At 32.6% G+C, this 24,499-nt stretch overlaps 1 protein-coding gene across 2 annotated transcripts in view; it reads right to left on the bottom strand.

The window, feature by feature from the left end:
• Nucleotides 1-24,499, bottom strand: part of nAChRalpha4 (nicotinic acetylcholine receptor alpha4) — a 384,984-nt gene that overhangs the window by 232,711 nt on the left and 127,774 nt on the right. For both annotated transcript variants that reach the window (XM_033347108.2, XM_076618476.1), the window contains one exon: nt 16,582-16,691. In XM_033347108.2, coding sequence (XP_033202999.1) covers nt 16,582-16,691 — 110 coding nt within the window. The remainder of the gene's footprint in view (nt 1-16,581; nt 16,692-24,499) is intronic.

Genomic DNA, 24,499 nt, shown 5'->3' with positions numbered 1-24,499 from the left:
TGATTTGCATAATCAAACGCTCGTATTTCATGAGCATTAGACGCGATCAAGGAGGACATTCTCATTAAGGGGGAATTCTCGTGTAATATAAAAGCAAATGATTTGGAAATTTTTTTTTTTTACATTAACTACTAGTTACGTGGGACTGGAGCCTTTTGTAAATATAACCTTCAAGTACAAATGTAATTTCTTTTATTTCAATTCTTCTTGTTGTTTATTGATTTTTTAAACAATTTCAGTGTAAATTATCTAATCTTAAAAAAATTTCTTAACTTTCATTCGATCATTGTGACAGATACTATACTGTACGCCAACAATGGTTACATTGTCAAAGATGATCTTGCATAATGTGCAATGAATAATAAAAAATGAAATAAAAAAATTATGTTCGTATTTCCAGATTATCTATAAACATTCCACAAAGGTCCAGTCTCATCTACCCGATAGTTAGTCTCGTAAAAAAAATTCGTAAAAATCATTTGCTTCCATTGTTATTACACGAGAATCTCTCCTTTAGATTTTCCATAACAACTGCGAAGTTGTTTTCGCAGGATTTTGAGGCCATAACAGCTAATATTAGGTTTCCAAAAAGTTTCTTTCGTTTTATGAGGAAATAATAGACGAACGTTTTTTGTTTTATATTATTTTGTCGAATTACGTACGATCCATTTTGTTCTGTTCAGATAAACACCGCAACATTTCACAGACTTGGTTTCACCTTTGTATGAAGGTGCACTGTTGTAAAAAACACATTTGCGAAAGAAAGACACTTTTCGGACAACCTAATTACATTGATCGTACACCTATACTTATTACATAGTAACCATAAGTCTATTATCGTTCCCTTCATATATCAAATTTTATTATAGTCAGCTTTAAACATCCTCTATTGATACAACTTTGTTTACTTGATCACATCCATATCATTTACGATATACATCAAAATTTAGATAGATATATGTGCATAGATTTAATGTGTCTATTAATATTTAATAATATTTTCTGTTTATTTTACGATTGTGAACTTGATTCTAACAATCAATCAAATTATTGTATAAATAAATTACAGTAAACACACAGTACCTATCGTAATTTTTCAAGAACTACCTTCGAAGGTAACAGAGATTTTACAAACAAGAATTTTGTTAAAGTTCCAGTTCCTTGACAATGTTAATTCATCCAAATTTTGTAGAAGTATCGTGAACGAATCATTAGTAAATACCTTGTGGCTTGTTAAATGCGTTTCATACAATAAAACAATTTTCATTCCGATATATCATGTTAATAGAAAAATACGAATCACGTATTTACCTACAACAGCAATTACAAGAATTGCGTAAGAATGATGTTTCCAGTCAATTATTTATATAGATCGAAGGTCTTATTATTAGTCCTGGATCAGATTATCCGAAGTAAGAGGATCCCCGTAGGATTTGAATTAACTGCAGAAGATTAAGTTAAAGTTAAGCGCCTAAGAAGGTTCTCGGGGAAACTCGATTGCCTTCTTCAGAATTCAGGAAGCACTTGGGGGGAAAAAAGCAAATCCTTATAGCGATCTCGGTGTTGGTTTCGGTGTGAGCGCCTTCCATTTCCGAGTCGGCCAACAGTCGCCGTGAAGCGAAAGGGAAAAGGAAAAGTGGGAGAGGAAAATCTTAATTAAAAGGTATATCGGTCTAGCGAGTTTGTTTTCTCCTATTTTTGTCGAACAATCGATGTTACTGCCAGCGACGCATAAAAAATTAATAAACGGGATAAAGCGTGTCCGCGTTTCAAGCCGAAGCCTGTCTCCGTGAACTGGTAAATTCGCGAAAATCCCATATTCATAACAAAAGTAAAAAGTCCGGATACGAGATAGCAATCTTAAAGAAAGCTGCTGCGTCTATGGGAAAAAGTAGGTCGGTTATCACGGAAACAAATATTAAATATCTGCAGAAGGCGCGTTCGTATCGTTGAAATGAAAAAAGTGTTACGGACATTGCTACGCGAATAATACGCTAGAAACGTAGAAGCAATCGGAAAAATTGCACTGCACTTTCAGATTACGAATATTTCCTGCGATTTATAAGTAATGAATAGCGACACAATTAAACATGTAGCGAATTAACAGACTATTTGGATTTTAATGACGAAGAAATTCTATTTTTATTTTCATTTTCTATTCTTCTATTTTCTATCTCATTTTATCTTGTCATTTCATATTTAATCCAAAATAGGGAAGTAGAATAATGGATTATTTTTTCTTCTCGTAAATGCATAAATAAAATATTCAAGGCAATGTAGCACGATATATTCTGTTTCTCTCGTTCTTTAATACGCGTATGTTTTGCAAAATTGCAAATTTTATTCCGTTTACATTTATACATTTAATATATATAAATATAAGAAACATAAGAATACATTTTCGTTTTGATTCTCTAAAAAAACCTACGGTAGGTATGAACCTACTGTAATTTATTTATACAATAATTTGTTTAATTATTAGAGTCAAGTTCACAGTCGTAAAATAAATAGAAAATATTATTAAATGTTATTTTAATAAGAAAATTCACTATCAGAATAAAGAAAAATAAATAATCCTATCTTGTGTACGTTTTCGCGATTATATTACGACATAAGCCACCTATAAACTTATCGATATGATACCGTACTCCTTTATATTTTATTGTTATACAATATGTTTACATATATTTGCTATACGTTAGTATGTAAATTAAAAACATGTTTTATATATTTTCGAATAAATATTGTACTCATTGACTAGTAATATGAAAGAGAAAAGGAGAAATAAAATATGTTTTCCGTCACTCCAATAAGAAGGTTAATTTTCTCTTGCATATCTTTTTTGGTCAATTTATGGCAAAGGAAGTATCTTAATAAGATACCTAGTAAAAAGAGTATTTTGGCAATAATAATAATTTGTTACAACTGTTAGTGGCAAGCGAAGATAAATTTAATTACGACAAAATAACAGGCAATTCACTCCCATTCATCCACAAACGATTCTCAATGCATCATTTGGTACGTGTAAAAGTATTTTATACATGGGAGGACACTTCTATATTTTGTTTACTTCCACGATGCTATGTTCCAAAATTGCATCTACCGCCCAGGCCCGATTGCGGACAACCGCTGGATTTCCCGATGGACTCAGTTTCTGATCAGTTTCTTATCGATTCGCATCTTCTCTTTCACAACCTTCGCTTAACTTTACGATATACTGTGAAATGGATCGAGCTTAGGTAGCCGCGCATTTATTTAGGAAATCCGTGAAATATGCATGCGTTTATTAAAAGCGACGCAAATTCCTTTAACGAGGTACAAATTGTAAATATTTCGCCAGAAATTTTTTAAATGAACAACGAACACGACGACAGTGCAGACTTCGGCGCTTGAAAAATGGAAAACACCTACTCAAACGTCTCCCATCAACAATACTAATCCCACGAGCAACATTAGAAAAGTAGAAACTCTACAATCAGTTAATACTCGGTTAATGATGTATGGCGCTTTGGGGTAGAATTAGCTGAAAATATAATAACACGTTTTGCTGCGAGACAGAAAAAGAGGTTAGGAAAACACTGAAATCTACGAACAAAAACAACTTACATTTCGCATTTATCCCGAGAAGACAGAGCAAGAAACATCCCTATGATTAATTGATTGTAAGACACTCGATAATCTAAAAACAAACGCATTTAACTCCGAGGTATAAACTACTGGCAATAAGCCCACAAACTATTATTCCAACTCGCTACAACAATTTATCGAGAGTTCTCGCGAACAAACTGTAAATTACCTCTAAAATAAAACTAAAAAGCAACGTGTTGGGATTATGAAACTAGCGAATCTCTGCTTCTTAACACGTTCATGCCGGCGTGTACCACCGGTGGCTCACGCTCGAATCTTCCATCAGACGGTGCGTACCGCCAAAAATGTAGTTCGTTCAGTAACTAGAAAAAATTGCCATATAGTTTGAAATTCAAATAATGAAAATTTAACGTATATTAATTGAAAAAAATTAGGATTTATTTAAAAATATAATAATTCAATATTATAAACTTACTATAAACGAGAAACACATGGCGAGAGACACAGATAGCTGCGCCGGCGTGAACGTGTTAAACATCATATTTTCTCGACAAACACTAAAATAAAAACGACTGTTTCGACCGCGAACAAACATCGTCATACGAAACGTTGATTCCGTGAGAGAACAATTTTCCTCTCTAATTTGCTAGTTGTTCGTTTCTTACGGGGGAGAAATAGGATCAACGGAAACAAAGTCGAGTGGTAAATCAACGAATTCAAAGACGTCGATGATCAATGTGGCACATTATTCGTTGGAACGCGATTCAGTGGTACGCGACCATGCAGTCGAATATTCAGGTCAGTTGGCCCTTAATCGATATATAAGCGTTCCAGAATGACCTTTGAGCGGTCAAGTGAACCTGTGTGCATTTCCGTATGCAGTCGGCGATGCGTGGGCGTGTTATCTCGCATTTCGTACGTGCGCCTGGCACCGGCACGTACCGTCAATCCGAGGCAAGGGATTCTCGGGTTAGTCGCGAGGCAGAGTGCTCTTCCATCCTCGTTGATCTCTCCACGTAATAATGCTGTCCTACTACATCTCTATCTTCCAACTGGTTACCTATACAGCGCTTCATCAAACACAACGTCTATCATTTTGTTTTAAGCACGTTAATTACTGTCCATGGCCGTGATTGTGTTTCGAACTTACTCTCTTGCGAGTTGAATTTTACATCTTGACGATCCTTAATACATGCATAATATATTTAACATATTTAACATAATAATTTAATAGGTTTAATATATTTAATATATTTATATAATAGATTTTATAGTAAGTTTAATATATTTAACGTAATGATGATTAAGAAAGTTCGTGTTACTCTATGGGCCTAGAAAAATAAACAAATTTACAGTACCTGTCCTGATACCATTGAGAAATGTTGAATGACATTTTAAATTTATTTTGAGCTATCGAGTATTATTTGGAATAGATTTAAATTAAATTTTTGTAAATGAAAATAATAACTCTGATTACTTCGTAAGTGATTCGTGAAAATACGACATTAAATCTTCATAATATCCATTGTAGATTTCTGAAATGTTCCAACTTAGATTTGGCAGGATAGGATAACTTTTGTTTTACTTCCTGTTGATATATATATATTGGGTAAGTAATTACCAGATGAATCTCCTCCAGGCTATTCATCCTGTTGCTTGATAATCGTTGTTGTCTTGTGACTTTATACAAGAAAGAAATCGATCGTTATTATATAAATATATACATGCATATATATTTAATAATTATAATAAACATACAATAATAATTATATATATTTAATATACATTTTATATTTATTTTATATCTATTATTTTATTTTACTTTATATTTATATTAATTTTATATTTATGCAATTACGAGATACAGAAATGCGTAGATTGTAAATAATATGCAAACATATATAATACATATATGTACAAATATATACAATAATCAAAATACAATACCTTTTATAATACCTAATAGATAAAACAAATTTCTATCTTGCTTTTATCCTTCTAACTGAGTTTACGGAAATACGAATTTGCATAAAAATATGCAGTTTAATAATAATCCTTCTTGTATGAAGTCACGAGACAACGATGACTATCAAGCAACAGGATGAATAGTCTGGATGAGATTCATTTCGTAATTACTTATCCAAGCAACGAAATTACCGAGCCAAATGAAAATAAAAAATAAAAATTTCTGTCTTTCAAGTACGGAGGATTGTATTTTTCGAGTTTATCCGTGGTAAGTGAAAAGTTTGTGTTTTATTTGTTCAGTTTTCTTTTTAGTTTTTGTGCTTTCTATTTACAACTTTAATTATAAATAATTATTAATAATTTAATTATAAATAAATGATATTTTATATCAACTGTAGCTAAATATTTGAGGCAGAGGTTAGTAATTATGGAACTGAATGTGAATCCATTGTTTGAATGCCAGTAATAATATTACATATTTAATTCTGCAATCCTATTCAATATTACACACGAATTAATTTCATTGCTCCAATATTGGGAACGAATTTGCATAATTTACAAAAGTTGGATTCACAGTAAACAATACTAAATATCATATTCAACATTTTGATTTAATTTTTTCTTACTATAATACCAGCTAGTAAGTTTATTATTAAATATCCTATGACAAAGCTTAGATTTTCAATACTTGTCCTTAACAATCTTCTATTTTTTAACTGTTTAACTGATTTTTTAAATACGATATTAGAAGCAACTTACCTATTACGTTTTTGAAATTTATACGATCTTATAAATTATGTTTAACGTTATATTTACAATAACATCTACATGTGTTTATTTATAAAGAACATGAAGTTGTACGATATCCTCTTACGCTTAATATAACTGCAGAGAGCGAGCTCTACGTTTTCGAAACTGACATATCGTAATTGCTTCTTGCTCTCTGTCACACGTCTGGTCTAACAATCAGTATTCTACTTGTCGAGTGCTCATATATCTATCTCTACTACTGATGCTTATCATATTGTTTTAATGGGACATTTCCATTGGCATATCTCTCTCTCTCTCTCTCTCTCTATTAGACAGTTATAATCATATATTAAATTCATGAAATTCTCGCTATTTGTCGCCATAGAATTACATTATATGTATATAACAATAAATACATTATGGATACTGATAATTAAATTTAGTATATCGATACTGTTTATGAGTATCAACTATATCTATAATCACAACTGTCGCAATGAAACTGCAAATGTCAAATTATCTTCCATTGTAATATAGTTCCTCTCTATACAATATATTACTATTATACTGTTATTATTATTTGTTGGCAAATTTAATTCAGTAAACAAAGCAAAATCTATCTGCCTTAAACAATTAGTCAATATAATATTTAAATGAAAATAAAGTAAGTGTAACAAAATAAAAACCCCAAACAAGTAAAAAAGAAGAAGATGGAGCGAAATGATTCCTGACAAAAGCTTGGACGAAATTGATATAAAAAAAGTAGGAAATATGTGTCAGACAAGCGTGGAATTTTGATAGAAACCAGTTAGAATTTATTGCTTTTATAATATTCTTCTATCGTCTGAGAAATATTGCGCTTTTCAAAACTTCGATTTATTGGAACGAAACAAACAATGGAAACAGAAATAAAAGAAGCACAGTGTTGAGAAAATATTTTTCACGCGGTCGACGCGTCGTGCTGGCGAAAGATATCTCTGACGTATCATTTCATTAATTACTAATTCTTACAAAATATTTTTACAACAGCAATCTTTATATTTTTGATATATCGAATAAACTAAAGACTATGAAACGCAGTTAATGATAATGTCTTACCTGACTATTGTAGTTTCTTCGTATCAACGTGAGGAAGAGTTATTCACCGTTGTAACATTGTGTCGGATGATATAATTGAAATATTATACGTAACTGACATCTCATAATTCTCATTGTCAGGTAGCGAAATTGAAACTAAAGTCAAGTTTCAAACACCAGACTTTGTTACGAGACTACAGTTTGGCTTTATTGAATGGCAACTATAATTCCTGTTAGTGTGGTAGAATGTGACTCGACGAAGACAATGTGTTCAAAGGCAATTTAATATTACACGATAATACCAATTCACGTGAATTATGTTTGCAGTTAACACCTTTTACGAATATATTATGTTATATGAAACATTTTGGAATTTCATTAGCGTTGTTACGAGGCTTGACTATGGCCATTATATTGGTAAAGTTTGGAACAAATATGATAATGAACATAGAAGCAACAAGACGTTTAGTGCAAGTATTTTGTGTATTTTATGCAACAACATTTTATTTAACAAGCCTCGATACATATCCAGTGGGACCATCTTTACATATATGTTTGCAGTATCTTGTAATTTCTATAATATAAACTGGCAGATTTGTTTCAAATTTGTAGTATCTCATCATAGTACTAAAAAATTTACAGTGAATATCCTGTAATTTCTGTATAAACTTTCAGATTTGTTTCGAATTTAACCAATATAGCCACGGTGGTCGTGTCTCATTACAGTGCTAAGCAATTTTCAAAATGTTTTATATACCAAATACAATATGAACATAAAGTTTTCCATGATAAGTGTCCAAATACTTTTGTGAGCCAGTGTATACTTACAGTGATACATTATATTTGAACATATCTAGTGTAACATATTACACTACCTGATATATCTTTTTCTTTATTTCCACAATAAACCAACTTTATGAATATTTTTCTCTCTTACTGCATGCGCGTGTATTCGCTCGGTGAATTTCAAATTTACAATCTCAATGCACAACGATCGATTCTGGATTATACAAATTATAATTTGTTACCTTTATACATGAATTTATACATTATGGAAATTAAAATATATTCAAAAATATACAATATACGAACGGTATCAATATGTACGCGGTGATGTGCATAACTCGCGTTACGCCAGCGAATTAAATTACGTTAATACACGGCGGTTTAACTTGCCACGCGTTTGGTATAGCACTGATAGGCAGCAATGTTTTCTGATACGGTTCACCGTATCAGCCATGCATATACGAGCAACCTTTGCGAATGCTTCTCGAGCTGCTATTCCATTTAACGGAACATCGATTTCGAGGAGGCGACCTGTTAGGACAGATTGGTCGAGTCGTTTATGCCACCGTTCGTACAGGTAAGTGCTACAGGTTTCGTGCAGAATGTGTTTTACATAGTTGCGCATCCATCGTGAACAAATGCAATTGCCCACTGTCTTTACGCTTTAATTAAAGCGGAGTCGCGCCTTTGAACTTCGCAGCTCCGTGATTTTCGGAAATGAGAACTTGCGTTTTCCATATAACAGCAATTACGCTGCTGCTTGACTTATTTTATTGTATCAAGAAACGGATGTTGCTCGCTCGCTAAGCGAATCGCTGAAATTGTGTTCTTCTTTCTGGCGATCTTAAGATCTGATGATGAAACAACTGATGCAACATGGTGTGTCACAATCATGTAGAAGATGACAAATTGTTAGAAATTTTACAGTTTTTATTTATTTCATTCATACGACTTCGTCTATATAGAACGAATGAAAATAACAAGAAGAATAATTTTTGTTATAATACTGAAAATAGAAATTGTAATTTATCCATATTTTTTAGGATTGTTTGAAATTTATATTGTAGATGTACATTTTCACGAAAATGGATCAACACTTTAAAACAGAAAGCGATAAAAATACGCTAATTTTTATTATATTTTTTAAATAGATGATCCTCTTTGAATGTCATCTACGTAGCTAAATTCCTCGTTTAAGAAACAGCATTTTTGCACCAACTATTTTTCTCAACCTCATAATTTCCGACATATTCTGTGAAGTATGTTTCCAACCCCTAACTTTGGAGCTATTTTCACCCCCTCAATAGGAATGCTTCTAGGGAAATACGTGTCAGATATTTTTTCCAGAACTATGTCGTACGTAAGTTTCGCTAAAATCGACGATCTGTGCTTGGTGATATTCCCTTGTAGGTCAGATATACTGATAAGTACATTATTTTTACGCGATGGGTAACTTGTAAATAAACGTTTTGCAATGTACAATATACATTTTCGTTTCGTTCCCAATGGTGTAATTTTTTTCCGGAAAATCCGATTATTTTTTCCTGTGATGCAATCACAACGTCTGTTATTTCAAAACATTTTGAGTTTCAAATATTAATCCGTACATTGGTTGATGATCAATTTCCATTAATGATTAAAAAAGTAATGTTCCTCTATTGACAATGGGATTTTTTAATTGACACAGTTAACGATGGTTATGATTACACGGCCATTCACGAGGCGTGTTAGTTTGTTTAATTTATCTTTCACGTACATGATATGATTACTTTAACATAGTAACCTAACGACACACAATTAAACATATTTTTCGCGTGATATTTAATTTCTTGAAAAATACAGTAAAATTTTGTAGTTTTTGCAGTATTTCATCAATGAAGATAAGAGATAAATATTTATAACGGTTCCTTTATATCTGATTGTGCATCTTATTTAAAACATTAAGATCTAAAAATTGGTTAATTAAGCAGCTACTTAATCATTTTAATAGCTGCATTATTATGCTGATATATTATTTTAGGCTATGACATATTATGACGAATATTATACTTATACTTGATCGTTCATGGTATAAAATGACAGCTACAGTAAATGATAAATCACAGTAATATTTTGTCGTTCATCTTTTCACTATAGTTCATTTTCACCATTTTCTTCTTTCACGTAAAAGGATCACGATAAGACGAACGTCATCAAGAACTATGCTATCTTATTACCATTAAAAATATGTATTAAATAAATATATTAAATATAAATATATAAAACATGTATTCTTTTCGTAAAAGTTTATTGTAAAATGCAGACTCGTTAGTTTAAACAGAAAAGCCTTTCGTTATGCAGTAGCCTTAAAAGTTTAATGTCAATTAATTACGCATACGAAATACACGCTTTACACCTACAAATTTTATTGAAGCTAATATTTTCGATAGAAATTAAATTGAATTATAGAAACAAATTCTTAATTTGTCTTTTTCTCAGATAATTTTTCGAGATATAGGATATCTTTAATAAATGTAAGCAATCGATATGTAATTCCATTTTAACATCCAAACATTCTGTTTATATATATATATATTCGTAACTAAAGTAATCTAATACTCTAGAATACTATATATTGGCTTAAAAAAATATAATCAAAAGGCAAAAGAGATATTTCCAATCCCCCTGCAATATTTTTTTATTCCGCCATTTCCACATTTTTGAAAGGCTTAGCTGTCTTTTTAAGCCGCTTTGATTTTAACCACGTCGACCCTCTACAGGCCAATAAGTCTAGATATTTATCAGGTGTTCTAGTTAACGATTTCACTTTTCGCGTTTCCCATTCATTTTTTCACCCGGTATCAATCGATGAATCTCGTTTCACAGCGACGCAATAAATCTCTGCCTTTGTAGGCGACGAACGTCACGGCGAAAAAAAAGAGATGAGAAGAGAAGGACGAACGTAACGAGAGTGACTCGAGCAAAAGTGAGTGAAGCAGAGACGAAACAACTGCAAGTTAGAAATAAGGAGGAGATCGTCCAGAGCAAAAGGTGGAATAAGCGAGAGACTAATGGAACCGCGAGAAATCAAGTTAGTAAAGGGAATCTGTTGCCAGAGGAAGGAATTTAAGGAGGGAAGCACAGCCCGCAACAGAATACAGTGATAGACAAAAGTACTCATAGTACAGTTTGAACTGTACAATTAATTGATATTTCTATATTATAAAAATATGTTATGAAATACTATAAAATATCTTCTATATATTAATAATATATTAATATAATAAATATAATGTGATACCAAGATATATTATAAAACTATATATTACAAAATATTATATATTATATGTAATATATAATATACTATAAAAATTTCTATATCATAAAAATATGTTATGAAATACTATAAAATATCTTCTATATATTAATAATATATTAATGTAATAAATATAATGTGATACTAAGATATATTATAAAACTATATATTATAAAATATTATATATTAAAAAATACAACGAGTGAGGATTAAAGGGAATGGCATGTACTGGTTAACCAACAGCCGTTCCAAACTAAGTACTCAGGAACAACATATAGAAAACAGACTACTAATCTGTAAAGGCATAATGAAACCAATGTGGGCGTATGGCGTCCAACAATTATGGACACATCGGCAGAAAGTCACAAAGTGGAAACCTTGCGATCAATCGTACTTCACACAACAATAGACGTACTTTGATACGTACGAAATAAAGAACTACGCCAAGATGTTCAAATCTTCGCCATAAAGGAGAGAATTCAGCGAATATCCGGCACATATAAGTCAAGAGCCATAAGGAAGCCAAAAGCGCTAGCCAACACACTGAACACTGACAGTGTAGTTAAAAGACGGTAAAAAGGAGCAACTCAGATCCTTTTGACGCAAGATCAAATATAAATATATTCTTGTAATAGTGCTAAACCAATTGGAATTGACATCCACGCGATATCCTCAACAACTGAAACAACTTGCTAAATATCCTGTAGCACAAATTGCAAGAATCTATTAGGAGTTATTTAACAAAAAGAATGAATATATTATTGAACTGGATACATGTCTGTTTATTATACTCAGATACTTACGGTAATGAATGTAAGTATACAGAGAAATGTTAATTAAATTAGTTGATTATCCAGATAGAAGTATTTGTACAGTTGCATTAATTAATATTTGTATTGTAATCAATATTTCGTCCAATAGTAAGTCATTATTCTTGATATGTACTACAATAAATTGAATGCTTAATAAATTCGCAAAAATACATTATGACCAAAATTAGAAAATGTTTACAACATATGACATTGCAAATAATATTGGAAATAGATGAAACTGTAATGCTGATAGAAGCTCTTATATATTCTCAACCGTGATCTTTTAAGTATGTAATTTTGCTGTTGTAAAAAGAACGAGTTAATTTTGTTTTTTTAAACGAATGCTTACTGTAAAATAAACTTCTTTAGATATAAATTTTTCCATAAGAACATGCCTGGTATATATGTAATACGATATTAATTCTACTAATAAACCATGAAAAATTCATTACAGAAATATTATAAAAATTCAGTATTTCTCAGTAGCTTCAGTAATACGTTACAACTAAAACATTAGGTAACAAAAGGTAACAAAAGTACAAAGTACGTTTGCAATTCAGCATATAGTGCGTAAATTAAGTATGTTTGATACTGAATGATAAATAAATGTGTCTAAAATTGAATTCAGTTTAGACGATACATTATTTCGCTTTAAAATAATTTGTCGTAAAGTGCAAGCTTTATATTCACAGTTTTTGCTTCACGTATTCCTAATGATAAATATATAAACTTTTTATTAATACACATAACACAGAAATATCGAATGTGCTCCTGTTTCTCAAAATGTTTCTTCATTAACAGATCGAAATAAGGGCCCATTTCATATTCGTTAATTTTCCACACGATCCAACCGTTCAAAATACCAAAGTACCAAACACCTGCTCAATTCTTAGATATTTTAATTTCATATACCCACCTTATTAAACCAACACTTAATATAACACAAAACAACATCGAATTCAAAACTGAAATTAGTTACGACACGCCCGTTGCGTTTAATCGTGGTAATTTCAATCGAATCGATACTCGCTACGAATAAGAAATAGACGCGCAAAAAGTGATTGTTTCTTCGACATATATTTTACGACATCGATCATTCGGCGCGGGTTTCGAATCCACGATAAATGTTAACGTCTTGTATCGCGTTAATCTGAAGGATCGGCGAATCCAGACGCAGCTTAAAAAAAAACAGTGATTAGCCGTGGATGTGCAGTCGTTCGAATCTCGAGGAGACCGTAAACGTTGCGGCGTATAATCAAAGGAGATCCGCGGCAGCGTCGGAAGTTACCGCGGCGTCGAACGAGCGGAAACGTTTCTCTCGTGACCTCGGCCCGTTTGTCAAGAACCATTTACACGAACATTCGCCGCAGCGCCCATGTTTCATGCGATATGAATAATAATCTATCCGGTAACTACATCGAGAGCTCGCCGTGAGTGTCGAACACGAGCCAAAAACCGAGGGAAAAGGAGTGAAACAAGCTCGTTTGGGCTCTGGCTCGTTTATCAGCGAACAGGGCAAAAGTTACGCAAATATGTGCTGGACTAGGACGCAAGAAAACTGCGAAACTGCTGAACCAGTGCTGGCTTAATTCACCTTCCGTTTCAATTTATTTATCGTTCCTCGTTTTTCTTTCTTTACCGATCGTTTTGGTGTTCGCCGAGAGACATCCGTTCACAGAGTAGACGGATTCAGGCCAGTGGCGTGAACGAATTGCACGAATCTACGATATCCGTATTATCGGGTCAGTGCCTGGTAGCGATGATAGCTGCATAATAGCGGCGTTTTCGAGCTACATAAATGTCCCGATAATGGGAAAATAATGATCTATATATATATATGGGTATTTCAATATTGCACTGATAATCAGTTCCTTCCCTACAGCGCTATATGTATGAGAACTTTATGGATTCACGCGTCTGACAGATATGCTCTGTCATCGGCTAATTCGAATAGCGCGTATGTCCCGAGAGTCGCGTCACAATAAATTCATTTCATCTAATTTGTCTGCTGTATTTATTAATTTTTGCTGCCTCGGTGTTCAGCTTCTTCTTTCGAAAGTGAATTCGTCCGTGTTTCGATTTAGGCGAAGCTTTGAAAATGGGTTCCTTTTAGATAAAAAGAGAGGATTTTAGGCAACTCGAAGGTTCAGACACTTTCTTAACATTTCTTCATTTTTCCTGTGCTTTTCGATGTGCGATGTTGCTCTCTGATATACGTTGAGTCAAAAAATTGAACGTAGGCCAAACCGCCTCTCGTTTATTAACGTGTTATCGATACAAGCGAACAAGTGTTGTTCAAAAGTGGCGGATATTTTTCATTTCTCATTTCAATTCAATTCTCGGATACGAATGGTACGATAAGTGTTTCGATAGATAATTTGAGTGTTCATATTTTTGTTACCGTGTTCCCTGTGAAGATAATTTCGTTTAAAATCTGAGTACGTGCGATCAAATTTTTGAATAACTGTAAATCACAAATACATGATATTTACATTAAATTTCGTAATTCAAAGTTAATTGTCCATAACAAATACTAAATACAAATCTAAAAATTGTTTGGCAACTATTTCTGAAATTCGAGATACTGTTTTTTCGGGAACAATCGTTTAGCTGTTGCACTTTGACATCTCGTGTCAACGTTTCGTAGACATTGCAGTCTACTTTTTCAGGGCAAACCCCCTTTTTTCAGGCCCCGTTGTCTTCAATTATACTTGCGAGTTCAGTCATCAGTTTGATCAGCCGACTGGAACATCGCGCAGTATAAATGAAGACACTGGGAAGCCTTCAGTTTCAGGGCTGCGCTGAAGAAGTAGACTGCAATGTCTACGAAACGTTGGCGCAAAATGCAAATGCAACAGCCACGTGATTGTCCCGAAGAATCAATATCATGATATTTCGAAAATGTTGAATCGAATAGATTCATTTTTTCCTGCCAAAAGACTACCTGATCGCAAAACAACAATCGAGTGTGAAAAATGGTATACAAAACATGAGAAAAGGACGAAATGGAAATAAGAGGAGGCTCGGCTTATGTTTAGAAAAATTAAAAAAAATGACAACTTTCGAATCGCTAAAAGTCCTTCTCCTCTTTTTGTCTACGAAGAATCTACTTTCAAGATTTCAGGCGAATCGAATCACGGACATTTTCGGAAGATCTTTAGGATACCGAAAAGGCATTAAATTTGTTTACTTCCAGTTTCTACGAATCAATCATGATTAAATAACTTAAAGAATAGTATCAAATGTTATGCACAGTTTGAAAGATAGAACCTATTTTTTTTTAATAAAATGTTCAGACAACTGAAACAACGAATGCTCAGCGACATTTCGTGCAACAGCATTTCAAATAAATAAGCTTTCGATCAAGCGTATTAATCCCGCAATTTCGTTATCGATGCACTGCGAGCAAACACGAATAATACGGATATCAACGAGATTCGATTCGATCAAAAGTATTTTTTTAGTTTGCACATCGTAACATTTCGTTCTCTCGGTTCTAAGTAAACGAACACCAGCAACTCTGGCAAACATCGAATAGGGTACACGTAACAGTAACGCCGAAATGGGATGAGAATCGTTGATGAATCTCATTCGTCGTTCACGCTGGAAAGTTCGAAGTTAATATTTGAAAATCTTCGAGTCGACGATACCTCACATTTTTCCGTAACTTTCGGAACAACGTCGCGATATGAGATGCACTCCGACATCAAATAGACTGTACTACTTTGAAATGCAATATGCACGACGATGGTACCTCTCTTGTTAAGTCGAGTGGACGCTCATTTCTCCTTTCGTTAATTTGTCATAATCTGACGTGTGCACGAACGTGTACAGTGTACACTGTATTAGTCGGTTAATATCTTTTTGCAGAAACTTTTGATCTCTTGAGTTTGATGTTCGTCCTTTGCGAGATGAGAAATTTCCACCGAGTTAAATTCATTTCGTATCTCGTTACATCGCGAACAAATGTTGGGTAAATATTAATTAAAAGATGATTTCAGGTCGAATAATTAGAAACTCTCATCTTCTTGCTGTTCGTTCTTTAAGACGCTGGAAATAGTAGAGGTTTTACAATAACAAAAGATCTTCTTTCGATCTTGGCTAGTCTCGGTGCTTCATTTTGCCAGGAAATTTCGGGATTTCGATCAAAGTGCAAATGACGCGTCGATTTGTCGAAGAAATGAACACCCAATCGATTTCAATCTCTCGGCAGCATGCTGTGCCACTACTATATGTATAGAGTATGTAATGTGAAACTATAGAAGATGTAATTAGAATATGGAACAAAGAAACAGCAGACAGACTCACTTGTTGTAGAGGACTATGTCGGGCCGCCATATGTGGTCGGATGGCACATGTAACATGTGAACACCACCGTACTCCTTCGGCTCCCATCGCAGTTTGTAGTCGTACCATGACTTGAAACAGCCAACACAAAAAATATAACCATATTATTGTTTCTCTTTAAAAAGCACATTAGATTTAGAAGAAAGCAACGTGTTTCGAATAATGTTCGATAGTTTTGAGAATTTAAATTAAACATCGCGTTAAAAAATTATTCTCAAACAACGTACCCAGTCGTTTATTAATTTTGCCACCTTTAACAAATACGTTTGCATGAAGCTGGAAAATAAACATTAGTAAAATAAAATTTGTAACTTGTAGTTTTGTTCAGTACGTACCGGTAAATATGACCATTTTAAAGTTTATTATTTATTAATTAAAAGCAACGAAAGCTACACCGAGCTATTTAACTGTTTGATACTTGGCATCGTTTCTACTTTGTAGAATTAAAATAAATAATAAGCTAAGTAAGCTAAGTAAAGGACGTGTTACGGACTAATTAATTCTTTTTTCGTCTTGTTATTTTCTCGCAATTTTCACTTACGAATAGAATTTGTGACGATAAAGGTAAAATACACTCCACGCGTTTACATTATCAATGGTGTAATCTTGCACAAAAATTTGAATTATTCTCTTTATCCTATAATTTTTTTGTATATCTGCAGTTATGTTTATTGCGTCTTGTATTTATTATATTCGGTTTTTAAATACTACGATTAATAAAAATTATTAACATATTACCTATCAGCTTGTGAGTACTAATAATTCACCCTGTATATCCAATTGTTATATTATTTCATTGTAATAGTTATGTAGGAGATATAACGTGCAAACCTCTCTCGACGACTTGTGTCAGCCTTCGATGTTCGCGTCGAACTGAGCGTCGATAATCTAAACATTCCTCGACATTGAATCATTGCGATGATCGGTTTCAGTCAGTAGCCGGGAAAATGTCAAAATAATATAAATAACAAAGTAAATGAACGTAATTCGTTTTCTTTGATATCATTAAACCTTCTGTCTATCGTTATATATTATATATCAGTTATATAACTATGCTGTAATTGTCAATCCATCGCATATCGATTATTAACGATGTTTACAGTATATTGAAATTGTTATCATGAAACGTCCATTAATAATAGAATTAAAAATGTATACTTTGGTTATTTAAATTAATTAAATTAAAATTGTATTTATTGTTATTTATTTTAATTGTAATTATATTAATTGAATTCAAAGCGTACAATTTAAGTATTTAAATTGGTACAGTTGAACATCGATTAATGAAACATCAAATACTGACAACTTTAAAATAAAATCTAATATGAAAGATTTAGTGGTGGTTTCTTGTATGATATGTTGGAGAATAAGAATAGAGACTGAAGAGAAATGTTACATTTTATTCAAAAACTTTTGTTCTCACGTGCGTACAATAGTTCAAGGAGTAAGTTACCTTCTCTCTTATGACAACAAAATAATTCGCATTTTAAAATGAACCGACACAAAACCTACTACACTTGTCAAGCTGTACGATAAACTTTAAATCGCACCCTTGACTCGCTAACACCCTGCAAAACTGGTTGTTGAATAATTGCAAACAAAAAAAAAAAAGAAGAATTATTCGATTCTCTGAAAAATTCAACTTTACCAGGAACGTTTTGATATACTTTGAATCATAAATAGGCTGCGAATATCTATGCATTTGTATGGAATTTAACACGAGAACTACCACACCACTCAAATTGACTGGTTTTACAATTTTATTATACAATTCCTACTTCATGTTATACTTTCTTTCCGCAATGATTTAATGACTTTCGCAACGATAACTAAAAGAATAATATAATGAATTTTATTTTGTCTTTTATGTATTCAAACTGAAAATAATTTTGTATCAAGGCTACTTATACCAATACCAGTCAAAATGACCGGTACTTGTCAAAGTGTAAAAGGATCCTGAAATCTGTTTATCGAACCCCAATTAACCAGTTTCCTCGTTTTGTACAACTTGCCACACGTTTTTAAAATTTTTACCGCGTATCATTCGATATGACGATATCAGTTATCAGGAAAATTCCGGATCGTTCGCTAGATGCTAACACTAGAAATACCACAGCAGTCAAAACGACTGGTTCTACAATTTTAGAAATTTGTCAAGACTCGTTTAGGGATCATGGTCCCAGATGGATTAATAATACCAAAGATGTACTACATAACATTGAATTCCTTCTGTAAGAAAGTAATAAATCAATAAATATAAAAATATTCTATTATTACGTATTTTTTAATATCCAGTCATTTTCACTGGTTTTGGTAGAAATAGCTTCGTGTTAACTACCGGTAGTTGTAGTATTAAATACGCAAAAATGCATAGAACGTATAATGTAACGTACAAAAGTATACAAAATATTCCAAGTGGGATGTTAGTTGCAATATATAAAGAATAAAACAGAAGCCTATTTAGACTCTATATTTGCCTCGTTGCGTTCATAAAAGTATGTTTTTGCGCAAATAGCCGCAAACTAATCACAAATATACCCAAGTATCTAATGTAATTTGATCGTAAGAGTAAATCTAATTTGCATGATGTTTGCGACCAGATGAAACTCGCTGGAAGAACTGGATACCGTATATCCATGTGATCTATCGGGATAACACGTTGTCTATCGACGCAATCTTTCTTACGTTCCACTGCCGTTGACACGGACAAACATGTTCGCGCGCATACGTTTACCCAGCCTGTGACAGACATCGAGTTCACATGTAAAAGAAAGCACACGTGTCTTGTATACGAGAACATATCGAGGCAGAAAATTGTTCTCGGGAATTGGGCGGGATTTCACGATCTCGCGTGAAAAAGGGAACATCCCCGGAGGACGAAGCAGTCGCAGGGATACGAGAAACTTAGAAACGCTACGGATAGATCTAGTCAACCGGTATATAGTAAAAATTGGAACGTATTTCCTGGTAACAAGCGGACAGGAAAAAGCATCTACCTTTAGGTGCTTCGCTCGATTGTTACGTCTTGGCAGATTTTACGATACATGCGTATACATATTTTATGAAAATCGAGCCACATAAGCGAGATCTTTTCCTTTCCCTTTACTGTACCTTATGGAATTGTCGGGTTATGGATCAATGTTATAAACCCATGCTATGCTATAAATATTTGTACTTCATAAAATGCTCGTACAGTGAAAGTGTCGTATTCGTTGTCTCGATTTTTGCGACACCGTTTCAAAATTTCAAACGGATAATTGTGCTTGATCGGGACTTGAGGAAATTAAATAGAAAATTTGTCGTTACAATCGACTGTAATATCGAGATGGTCACTCTATACGCTTTGATAAAATAAATATTATGATCGCCAAGTCCTTTCCATATTTTTCATCTAATTATAATTATCGTGGAAGTTTAAGTGGAGAAATCAATGAGAAAAAATAATAAATTATCATGTGAGCATCTGTGCATAAAAGACGTATTGGAATAACAAGAAAGATTGTTCCAGTAATTAGAAGAAATTGATAGAAATCATCGTAAAAAGTTAAACATTTATAACAATCATATTCGTCAAACTACGTTATGTTAAATAGATCGAAGATACATACTATAATTTAATATATACTTTATTAATACTTTGCTACGTGTAATAATTACCATTTGTATTGAAAACGCGAATATTTTAATATCTGAAATTGCTCAAAGATTTGTATAGTATGCAAAGCAAAGATGGAGCAATTCTTCTTTAACACAGAAATAAATTATGTATAATGTTGTAGTTATTTTTATGATGCATTAGAATAAACCTGATATTTAATAAAAATTTTAGTTTACAGTTTCTAATGACTACTAGCAAATTCAATCAGAACAACCATCTTATACAAGTGTCACACAATTTCGACAATTTCCTTTACCACGTTATATTTTATAATTTTTCGATCGATCCAATTTATCAAGATTACGTTATAGTTATTAACGATGAAACAGCAGGAGAAATAATTGTTTCATCAATTCCACTCACGCAATCGAACAACAGCATAAATAAGCTTAAACGCGAATGAATTCAAACGTGTTTTATTGTTTCATCCGTATCGTTTGTGTCGACCATCACTCGAAAACTCAGTGTCCAAACCAATTTCCATTTGTTACGACACAAACGGAAAGATAGTACAACGAAATATTACGTGATTTAACAAATACTAAATTGAAAAGCATAAAATTAAATTAATGATTTCTGTCCTATAAAATACCTTATCAATAATAATTCTAATAAATAGATTGCGAATAAACGAACGAGTGGTCAACGTTATAAGAAAACGATATCCAATATTTGCTATGCCTTGCACGATTATTAATAAGAAAGTTGAGTATATTGACGGATATAGTTATATGAAATTATATGAAATATCGAGGGAAAAAAGTATGTAATAGATTATTCCAGCAAGACTTCATTTTCTGGAAGCATAATTTAATCTTTGAAGGGAAAACGACGCAGTCATATCGCTTACTCCTGTGCTCGGGGTTCCCGCGAAGGGAGAAAGTTGCTGGAAATTCGATTGCCCTGCGGCCATTAATTAGTGGCCAATTATGCCGCAGGGGCCCGCGGACGAAACTTCCCTGGGAATTTCTTCGTAGGAGATCCAATCAGAGATTCTCTTTGCCGAGCAACTACGCTACCGCGTGTAGAAAGCATTCATACATTTGCCTTTAACGATTACACTTCAATTTTCTCTTCTTAACATCATACGGTCTCGTCTTTAGCTTTTGCAAAAATTTCTATCCGATAGCAGAGGCAACGTTTCCTTGCAGTTCCAACGTAATGTAAAAATACAAATTTAGCTAATTGCAGTTATTTTCATATTATATACAACTGAAGGTTAAAAGTTCTGGAATCTAAGTTCAAAGACCTCTGTAGTATTTCTAGTAATAGTATTTAATAACAGGTAAATGACATTTATGAATATACGTTATTGAATAATTTAGAAAATAATAAATTTTATTTTATTAATAAAATTTTTTATTGATGATTTATTAATATTTTTATTATATTAACTTGATTAGGAAAACAAATAATTGAATATCCATATACTAATTAATATAATTAATAATATTAATATTGCATGGAGAATGGAATGATAAATAAATGTATTAAAAGAAATATACGCTTTAAAATAACAAAAAGATGCAAATGACAAAGGTATTGATATAATTTAATGATTTTTTGGAACGTTTAGCTGAATTAGCTGAACAAACAACATTCCATATGCTGCAATATGTATACCTATTGCTTATGTTTTATTTACATTTATTTACTTATTTATTTATTTTTTATTGTTTTCTAAATCACGATTAAGTTTATATTGAGACAGGTTTGAAAATAAAGCGTAACAGATATGTTGTAACTTTTTTTACAAGTCTTTACTCTTTAGCGATAGGCGATGTCTCGAATATCGATACTTTTCAATTCAAATATCAATATTTTCCATCGATATTCGATGCGATGGTATACATGTAGGAATGTTATATTATTAGCTTATAGGTAACAGTATCATTAATACAATATCGTTTGCACTCACACGAAATCGAATATAAAACCCCGTTTCACGTATTCGTTACTTACTACTTCTACGACACAACAACACAGCGATCTTCACGCGACAACGATAAATTCAACTCTGACTCTCTCAACTCTCGTTACAATGTTTTCCATGCTCGCTTTTTTCCAAAACATACCTTGGTAACGCTCACAACACTCTTTGACAACGTCAACATATCTTGGCAACGCTAATAAACAATTACCCCTCACGCCACGTCCTTCCCTGATGTCACACTATCCCACATACATATTTCAGTATGGATACCTAACTCATAAATATCGAAATTCTCTAATCGAATTTTCAAGTGTATCGAATAATTCACATCTGGGCAAACTAGCCAAGAAACATTTAACGCTAAATGTGCAACATCCGTTTCGTCTGAACGACTACTCTCCAAGGAGTGCAGGGTCCTAGACAAAGCAAAAAGAAATAAAAAAGAATCGCCTAAACGAAGAACATTTACAACAATTGCCTTTTTTTAGCTTCACTGTCTATTAAATTAATTAATTAATTAAATTCGACAATTATGTCTATCCTAAATGTTCTAAGGAACATTTAATGTCAATAAGTGACCTATTTTCATTTTTCTTTTTTTAATATTTTGTAAATTCTAATTATCTACGTACATATGTAGTTACTAAAATACGTTTACACGAAAGAAAGTTATCGTATTACAGCGTTAGGGAGCATTAAGTACCTGCATGCTTTTGTTAAAAATGAAAACAAAGCGTGTAATGTATTGCGGAAGTAGCGACGTAGTTAATTGCTTGAACGTGCAAGAGGTTTTATCGATTTCACTCGCGAAAACAAGGACACTCCCGGTTTCTTTGACCTGACTGCAGAATGTTACCGCAAACACATAAATTCAAGTTTGATGATCAGGAAAATGGCTGGCCCATCGACTCAGCTCTGTAGATCATAAACATCCACGTGGTCAAACACGTATTTATTTGTTCCACCTGTATGCGTCATGAATATTTACTAATTCTACACGTGTTTTCCTATGTTTCTTGCTGTGTGTTAATGCTTGTTATTCCAATTTTCTACAATATATTTACAACCCACGAGAATTATTCACGAACGCACACCAAAACAAGTAATTACATTTGAACGTAATTGCGAGCGAACTAATTTTAAAATAGATACAAAATTATCGAATAACAAAGCACTGTCAGGTATGAATATTCAGATGCCACGTAATAAAATCATTGATTAAAGTGGTGGAAAATTACAAGAAGCGACGATCGACAGAAATATTTTCTCTTTCGTGGGAATTAAAAGATTTATTTCTGAATTTCAATGGGGGTTCGTTTAATTACAGACCTACGTGTAAACTGTTCTAATTTAACATGTTGAATGAATCTTATTTCTCTAGATAAATATTCGTTTCAAGAGTTATTTTGTGTATATTTGTTAAAAATTATGTCGGTACGATTAAGTTACACAAAATTTAATAAATTTGATAATTCAGCAATGTTCCTATCGATAGAATTTTACAGATTGGAAAGAAAATTCGTAGCAATCGACGAAATCACGATTTAATTATGTTTACACGCACAACCACTGACAAGCCTAGAAAAAAGTAATCGTACAAATGCAGAATGTTTATCTTTTCCTTCGATATTTTTTCCCCAAACATAATCTTTTTTCTTCGACACGATTTGAAACATTAAGGTGAATCAGCCTGTATAATAATTGTGTAATTTTCTATTGAAAACTTTACTATTCTATAATATTACCAAAATATATTTGAGATAAAAAGTAGCGTCAGATAATTTAAAACAAAAAAAAAGTGTCTATTAAATCAAGATTTAAAAAATATTTATTCAAATCAAACTGCTTTGAATCATGTAAAGATAGCTAAATCGAAATTTTCACTCTGTGAATTATAAAACACCAATTTCATATCCCGAAACGAGATTTTTTACGGTCAACCCATAAAAATGCACGAGCTCGTCAATTTTTTCTTTAAAGGCTTTCTTGGAAAGCTGTAACTGTAGTCGAGGTGTGAAGAGATCGATAAAATAACGTGTTGGTAAATTTTGCATGCGCTCTAGCCAAATTTATTGCCAACTGCGTGTAAATAGGTTATCAGAGATAAAAGTCAGGGACGAATTTATTTTTTATTCGAACATAGTTGGAATTTTGACAAGTACATTTCCCACAGTAAAGTAATATCAAACATTAAACGCTAATCCTTACTACAAATAAATACACTATTATACGTATCTTTTATTTAGATTTTATTTTCCTAACGATTCCAGAATTGTTTCTTTTCTTTA

This window comes from Bombus vancouverensis, chromosome 5 (assembly GCF_051014615.1).
Source record: "Bombus vancouverensis nearcticus chromosome 5, iyBomVanc1_principal, whole genome shotgun sequence".
Taxonomy (NCBI): Eukaryota; Metazoa; Arthropoda; class Insecta; order Hymenoptera; family Apidae; genus Bombus; species Bombus vancouverensis.
Note: the sequence above shows the minus strand (reverse complement) of the source record. Positions and strands in the feature narration are given on the sequence as shown.